The sequence below is a fragment of the Belonocnema kinseyi genome, chromosome 10 (genome assembly GCF_010883055.1).
Source record: "Belonocnema kinseyi isolate 2016_QV_RU_SX_M_011 chromosome 10, B_treatae_v1, whole genome shotgun sequence".
In the NCBI taxonomy this organism is placed as follows: Eukaryota; Metazoa; Arthropoda; class Insecta; order Hymenoptera; family Cynipidae; genus Belonocnema; species Belonocnema kinseyi.
Genome location: NC_046666.1, coordinates 113,375,435 through 113,383,454, shown reverse-complemented (window position 1 = coordinate 113,383,454; position 8,020 = coordinate 113,375,435). Strand labels below are relative to the sequence as shown.

Below are 8,020 nucleotides of genomic sequence, written 5' to 3'. Positions count from 1 at the left end.
GGAAGAGAGAGCGAGACACGTTTATAAAACATCATTTTTATGTGATTCTATACAATAGGTTTCACTGTACTGTGCGTCACAAGTACGTGTGAGATATTTTACAATTTGCATCTTACCGTGATTCTATACAAGTGGATGGTGGAATATTTAGGGCCTAGTGGCTTTTGTATGTTCTAAAGATTCCTGCAATATCATTGTAAGTAGATCACCTGGGTCTTAGTGCGGCCTGTGATTAGTCGAGAGGCGTGGCCTAAATGGGCGGTGGGTATAAGAGGGGCGCGTTTTCTCCTGATTGGTCAAGTGGCGTGGCCTAATTACAAAATAGCGGTTAGCGTCTAAGAGAAAACATCTTGATAATAGTACACGGAGAATATTTGTGTGTTAAATTTTACATAATTTAGTTCAGTAAACGGAGGACATTATGGAACTTTATTAATTTTCACATTCAGTCAAGTAAAATAAAATAGGGTAATATTTGATATAAAAATATCAATTAGTGATATAAATTAATTATAATTTAATTCGCCATTCAGTGAGGTATAATACAACTAGATAATAAAGATTATTTGACAGTTAAAATGAGATGTCGATTACCTAACAGTTTTATAAAATGATTCTGTTAGTTACAGTTTCAATCAAAGAAAACAAATTCTACAGCTCTATATGTCAATTCTGCATCCCAGTCATGTAAACATACGTGCGTCAACAAAAAAAAATTCTCCGTGTACATTTAAACACAGCAATATTGTAAATACCATTTCGGAATGTACGTTTAGCGTTTTTTCGCTTTGTCACAATAATTGGATTACTGTATTTCTAAGTCACTTAGAAAATTTTCTTATAATCTATTACAAAAATAGTTTGAGGTATAATGCTTTATTAAATCTTGAATAGCACCTGACATAATAAATATGTTTCAATATTCTTAAGCTAATGTTAAAAGTCAATTTATATAGAATTGCAGCAATTTACACCCATAGAAATTTAGTTACAAAAAACGTTAAAACCGATATTACAGTTTCGTGTAATCTTTTATGATTTAGGGAAATCGGGTATGTATATTAAAAAGTAGTATAGTATTTATTAATACTCTATGAAAAACTTACTTTGGAAAATTAATATAAGTTCTACAAAACTTGTAAAAGAAAATGTGACATTTAAAATTCACTATATTAAATTGAAGCAAGGCCATACTGTCAATCATTAGAAAGATTGGAATAATATTCACACATTTTGAAAGAGCGGATTCTGAAATTTGCTAAAGACTATACTAAAAATTATGCGTCATTCGAACAAAATGTGACGGTCGGAAATACGGAAACAACAAGTTCGTAACCCGTCGTGAAACTCCACCAACTCACACTGCACAATTATAGCACATAAATATGCACATTATCATTATAATGATTAGTATTTGTACACATGACAATGTAGAATACCCATTCGCTAATGTAACTAACTTAACCTTTATTTATATATATAATACGCAAACATATACATATAACATGCGCATCGCACGCAAATCACGCCAGGAAAATATTTTGTTTTAATAAGGTCAAAACTGGGATTAAATTAAATTCAAAAATATCTATAGGTTTTTCATTTTTTTTAAAATCACCTCGTTCCCTTCTCGCATTCGGCTTGGTAATACAAGTAACAGTGCTGGGTCAAAAATTGTAGGTGCCCTCAACTTAATACAAATTTTGTATAAATCAAGTATATTATTATACAATTACAAAACCCAACATTTATAAGAAAAAAGAGCTATGAGTAAAATAATTCCTCATTTTTTGCGAACACAAGTCGTCTTTGAAATCCCTGAAACCTTTATGAGATCTTTGAAACCTTTTGAAATCTTTGTGAATTTGTTGAAATCTCTTGAAGTACGTAAAATCTTTGTGAAATCTTGAAATTTCCGTGAATGCATTTGGAGTCATTCTCAATTTTTGTAAAATGTTTGAAACCTCTATAATATTTAAAATGCCTGAAATCTTTTTAAAATTCATATGACGTATTTGTGAATGCTTAGTTTAAAATTTGTTTGTGAAACCTTTTGTATTAATTTGAAATAATTGAAACCTTAAAATCTTCTCAAATTTGTTAAAAACTGATTTGATAGTTTAACGTCTTTGAAAAATTTATGAAATATATGAAATCTTTTGAAAGCTTTACCATTTTTGGAAATGTTCCGAATCTTTGTGAAAAGTTTGAAAGCTGGTGAAAACGCCATTTTTAAATCTTTGAAATCCTTGCAAACTTTATGAAATGTTCAAAATCTTTGGAAAATTTTTGTGAAATCTTTTGAAATATTTATGATTTTTTTATTCGTTGAAATCATCGAATTCTTTGAAATCTTAGTGAAATATTTTTAAATCTTCCAAATATTTTACAATCTTTGAAATTTGGTATAATGTATCCTTTTTAAAATGTTTGAAATCCTTTAAATCTTATGAAATATTTAAAAGCCTTGTAAAATTGTTTTGAAATATTTTTAAACTGGTGATGTACACTAGGGAGGTCCAAACAACCAACTTTCGAATAGAGGACATTAGGGATTTGTTAAGGAGTCTCTTATTAATAATTTACATTAAATTACTTTAAATTTTGATGCCCCCCCCCCTTGTGGAGCCTCCCAGGAAATGCCCCAAAAAACTGAAATTAACAAACAAAAATTATGTATGGCAAAAAAGTGAAAAATAAAACATTTATGTGTAATTTTTTGGCAAAAATGTCAATTTCAGTTTTTTGGGCATTTTTGGGGCTCCACAAGGGAGGTGGGGCATCGAAATTTAAAGTAATTTCATGAAAATGATTTATTAGAGACTCCTCAACAAATTCCTAATATATCCCGCAAGCTAAGTTTAAATCCAGAACCCTGAATCCCATTGTTCCGAAAACCAAAATTTCCCTATGTTAATCTTATCGGATTATTGGCGTCTTTGCGGCACATCTTAATATTAACCGATTTGGCTCAAACTTGTAGAGAATTTTTTTCCGGCAGCCAAACAAAATTCGGGGGGGGGGGGCATGCCCTCTAATCCAAAAAAAATTTCAACAGGTATGATTCTGGTCCACCCTAATGTACACGCCTCTTTTCAAAAGTTCAAATCCATAAAATTTTCGTAAAACGTTGATAAATCTTTGTAAAACGTTCAAAAATACTTTTAAATATTAACCTGACTTGTAAAATCCTTGAAGTTTTCAACTAGTAACTTTTATAATTTGTAAGTTGAATATCAAAAAAAAATGTATACTTTAGCCAATTATGACTACTCTTTCCTTAGAAAACAAAGTACTGGAAAACACGTGTCCACACATAAATCTTGAACAGTTTAGCGAAAAACACGAAATTCTCCAATTCACATCGTGAGCGCTCGGTTATAAGGTGAAATTGGCGGATTCGGCTAACCTCGGGAGATTATCAGAGCTATTCGGATTTTTTAATATATTTTTTCCCTAAATCGTAATCGGCTATATCAATTATGACTATTGAAATATCAAGTATTATTATAAAATTTCTTTCATTGTATCAGCATTAGTGTAAAAGTTTTGTCTTGCATCCTTCAAAAGACGCTTAAGTTAGGCGACATCCATTCTTCCGATCTGCAAAAAAATTTGTTAAGAAGTATCGGGGGTTGGTTAAATCCAACTTTGAATTTTTTATAGCTACGGTACAGGCTCAATATATATTTTTTCCAAAGGACTTGAGAAAGAAATAAAGAAAACTTGTTGAATATCCACGGTTTTGCGAGATCCTCAGATCAATAAAATGTTGAAAAATCCAAACTTATCATGAGGAAATCACTATTTTTACGACAAATATTAATTTTGCGAAAGAGAAATTAGCGGGTAGCAGACGACAGATTTTGAACGGCTAAAATCGTTTGCAAATTTATTTTTTTACTCACAATTCTGACATTATAGAAAAATAGTCGACAGATACCAAATTTTCGAAGGGCCACGAATTGATGATGCGGTGACCCTACATTTTGCGAAATACGTCGCGAAATAGAGAAAAAAATTGAATGAATTGACTTGTCCTGTGTGTCTTGTAACTGTAGTTTTAGGCCACGAAGCTAGCTCCTCGTGGCCAGCGAAATTTGCTTAACAAAAGGTTTAATTTTTCAACATTTAACTGATCTGAGGATCTCACAAAACCCCGGATATTCGACAAGTTTTTTTCTTTCGTTCTCAAATCCTTCGGAAAAAAGGTACTTTCTCCTTCTCGACTCTAGCCTACATTACTCTCCCCTATTATTGAGTAATACTTTGATACAGGATAATCCATTTTAACCCTGACATGGAAATAAAAACAGTCGCATGAAAGTTTGCCTTAGTGTTTTCTGAAAGACTGTAAAGATAAGGAGCTACCGACCTCCATTTTCAAACAGAGGTTATTTAGTCTAAACTGGAACAGTCTACACTGAAAAAAATTTGCATTACATCAAGTAGGCTAGTTCACTTGGCTCACAGAAAAAAATAAGTCTTGATATAAGCCTAAAAGTGGGCTTGTTTCAAGGTGTAATATAAAGAAGACCTGTCCGATAGATAGAATAGATAGATAGAAGTAGCCGATAGTCAGAAAAAGGGCTTAAAATAAGCTCCAATTGAAATTTAAAAACAGTCCCTAAATCCCTAAATTAAGCCTTGATCATAATTCAAATAAAAAAGTTGAGATTTTTTTATTCTCAGAATAAGTTTATTTTAAAATATACACAGTCATGTACAGTTCAAGGTTGTCGGATGTGGTTTCCAACATTTCTTTGGGCACTTTCCCGAAAAATTATAAAGTTGAAGTTTCACGTGAAACAGTGACCTTAATAGTCATCCCACCGGTCAGGGCCCATTTTATTTTTTGACCAGTTTTCCTCTTTTCAATCTGAAAAATTAATTTTCATTAGTATTTAGATTTTTTAAATAAAGGGACTTTTGTATTAATATACTATTAAGCCATTTCCCTTTCGGGGTAGGCGTAACTCACTTGGTGAGGAAGGGATCTTATATGATATTTTATAAAAGGAACATTTTTCTTCTGATGAGACAAAGACTTGAGGCCATTTTATACTACTTTAAAATAATTTGCCCGACAATTTTCGAGCCAAACTCATGTTCACATAAAATTAAATATGTAAATGAAGAATTTTGTAATTAAATAAAATGCAATAAGAAATGTTTAAAAGTTGAATAATTACATTTTCAATACAAAAAAGGAATAACTTTTAAGAAAAAAGTTAATATTTCAGCAAAAAAGATCAATTTTAAAAAAAAAAAAGATAAATCTTCATTTAAAAAAATGAATTTCCAACTAAATAGATGAATTTTCGACTAAAAACGATGAAAAAAATAATCAAGATTAATTTTCATCGAAAAAAGCGATTAATTATCAACCAATTTTGGTGCTTGACTCAAATACCTTTATGCGTCTCATTTTCAATACATACCCAGGAAAGTTTCATAATTGCAATATTATTATAATATTTTGCAACCAATGGATTTCCTCTAAGAAGGTAGAAATCTAACTAAGATTTTACAAAACTCCACAAAGTGAACAATAAATTATAGGTTAGTTGTTAATTTTTTGAGTATCTGGCTGTGATACCCAAAAAAGTGTCCAAATTTCATTAAAAAATGTACTTACCTTCAAATATCTATATAGTAGAATGCCGTCCTTTCTAATAAGTCATAATTCACAGATCAAAAATATAAAAAATTCCAAGAAATATCGAAGACAAAGATCATTTATGTGCAGGGCAATCGAAATTCGACGTGCATCGACCAGTGCTCCCAACCATAGTACGGTGCGCCACTGCGCATAGAATGCATAAGGCCCGTCAATAGAGCATTGTCATTAAGCCATAAAAATTTAAAGGGCCGAACTTCCGTGGGTATACGTGTAAGAGAAAATACATTGCCAGTATAGGGATGACATATTTCGGAGACTTTTTTAAAATAAAAGAAGAAAAGTGATGAAATATTGTTTCGTATTAGTGTGTAAGAAACATATTGCTGTGCACCCAGGCATAAGACTATTTCGGATTCTAATAAGCATAACTGAGAAAGATCAAAAATTTATCGGAAAATCTCGTGCTGGGCCTAGTGATCTGTCAACAAGAAAACTTATTATATTGTCAAAGAGAAGAAGGGAAATTTGGATAAGTGTTTTGCGTCGTGGGCCTTTAAGTGCAAGTCAATTAAAAAATGCCCGGATTTGCAAGGAACATTTTATGAGTGGTAAGTAAGAAATGTATGCGTTTAGAGTGTCAGGTTATGTTTCCGAGGTTATGTTTCCCACAATTGTAGCGAAAGAATTATTTGTGATTTTATATTTATTGCAATCGTTTGTAATTTGTTTATATCATATAAGCATTCCAGCTGACTTAACGAATAAGAATCATCCTGATTGGATGCCTTGTCAAAAATTAGGTGATGAAAAAGGAGCCGCTCTAAAACGAAAAAGTTCACTGCCCCGCTACCAACTATCTGCGAAAAGTGTTATTTGTCATAAGGGAATATAAATTTTGCTTAAAAATCCTTTTAATTAATTCAAGATTCATAATTTTATTTTAAAAATTCATTTCTTTGGTCAAAAGTACAAGTATTTTATTTGAAAATCTTTTTTTTTGTGTGTGAAGATTTAATATCTAACTGTACACATAACTTGTTCACTTTAGGGTTAAAGTGTTTTGGTTAAAGTGGGTAGTGTTTGGGTTACTTTTTTGGTTACAAATTCGTGTATTTTGTTGAAAAAGTTGTCTTCTTTGGTAGAAAATTAATTTTGTTAGCCAGGGAAAATGAAAAATGTGTTAGCATAAGGTAGAGATTCTTTAAATTAGTATTTTTTTGCTTTTCTGTATGAAGAAAAATCTTGAATTTTCGTACACTTTTTTGAGACGTACAATTTTCGGATTTCTCATGGAAAATTTTTTTTATAGGTTTATGTAAAAATACTACTTATTCACATTAAACTGCGAAAGAAGAATGCAATGTTAAAACTTAATAATAAAATCACTTGAGTTTAATGATCCTGCGAGCAGATCGCTCTCGTAATAGGCTTCTCCTAAACTCAAAATCTCAATAAACTGTCATCGCCTTTCACGTCAGCAATGGAATTTATCAACTTAAATTGAAATGAATAGAATACTTCACACGAGTATTCCTTAAGGTTAATGTTCATACTTATAGAAAATAATAAGTTATAACTAGAATATTAAATTGAAACTAGAAATACTATATTGTTACACTATAACCTCACTCAGAAACAGAAAAGTATCATTGAACTGTTTGAACTTCACTTTCCTCACAAAATCAGCTTCATACAATTTATAAGCTTCGAAACTTTTATATGCTTTTACTTTTTTGGCGGAGTAAAAACTATAAGATTAAATAAAACATACGCTATTCTAGCGCTATTCTATTTAGTCCGGGAGCTGGGTATGTTCCCGTATGCATTCAAGAGGCAAAAGGTGAAAACTAGTTAATCTTATGTATTTTGACCCGCTGAATCCAATGGTACCGATTAATTTTACGAGAAGTGGATAGGTTTTGTTTAAAACACAATTGTTTAAACAAATAGGAAAAAATGGTTTTTCTTTATGGAACAAATTTTTTTTAGTAAATATGGACAATTCTAAGCATAAAAATTCTCTTGCAACTTTTTTGTTAAATGCATATTTACAAAGTTATAAATTTTCAAAGTTCAAAATTTGACGTTTTTTGCAAACTTTGAGTATCGATTATTCTTGACCTATTGAATATTTTTCGAAAATTGAATAAGCAACTTGTTCTTTGAAAGCTCCTCTACCTATTCATTGTACGCGACATTGGATTAACCAGTCGGAAGCCTAGTTATCGCAATTTACAAGTAGCGCCTTTTGTGCGCGCGACAGTGCGTTTGGCACTTATGGCCGGCGCGCGGCGCGGTACTCGCGGCCTTACTGAAAAAAGTATGAAGTTTGTCCCGACTCTTTGCAGTCAATCAATCAGTTCTCACCAAATGATTATTTTATTATAAATAAATATT

General features: G+C 31.4%; 1 protein-coding gene across 3 annotated transcripts in view; it reads left to right on the top strand.

Moving 5' to 3' along the window:
• The window catches only part of LOC117181684, a 169,507-nt gene that overhangs the window by 125,650 nt on the left and 35,837 nt on the right, over positions 1–8,020 (top strand). The window contains exon 1 of one of the 3 annotated variants that reach the window (XM_033374608.1): positions 5,845–6,231. The exons of the other annotated variants lie outside the window; for them this stretch is intronic. Within the exon in view, the coding sequence (XP_033230499.1) occupies positions 5,967–6,231 (265 nt within the window). The 5' untranslated portion in view covers positions 5,845–5,966. Of the gene's footprint in view, positions 1–5,844; positions 6,232–8,020 lie in introns of those variants that run through there. 3 annotated transcript variants of the gene reach the window in all.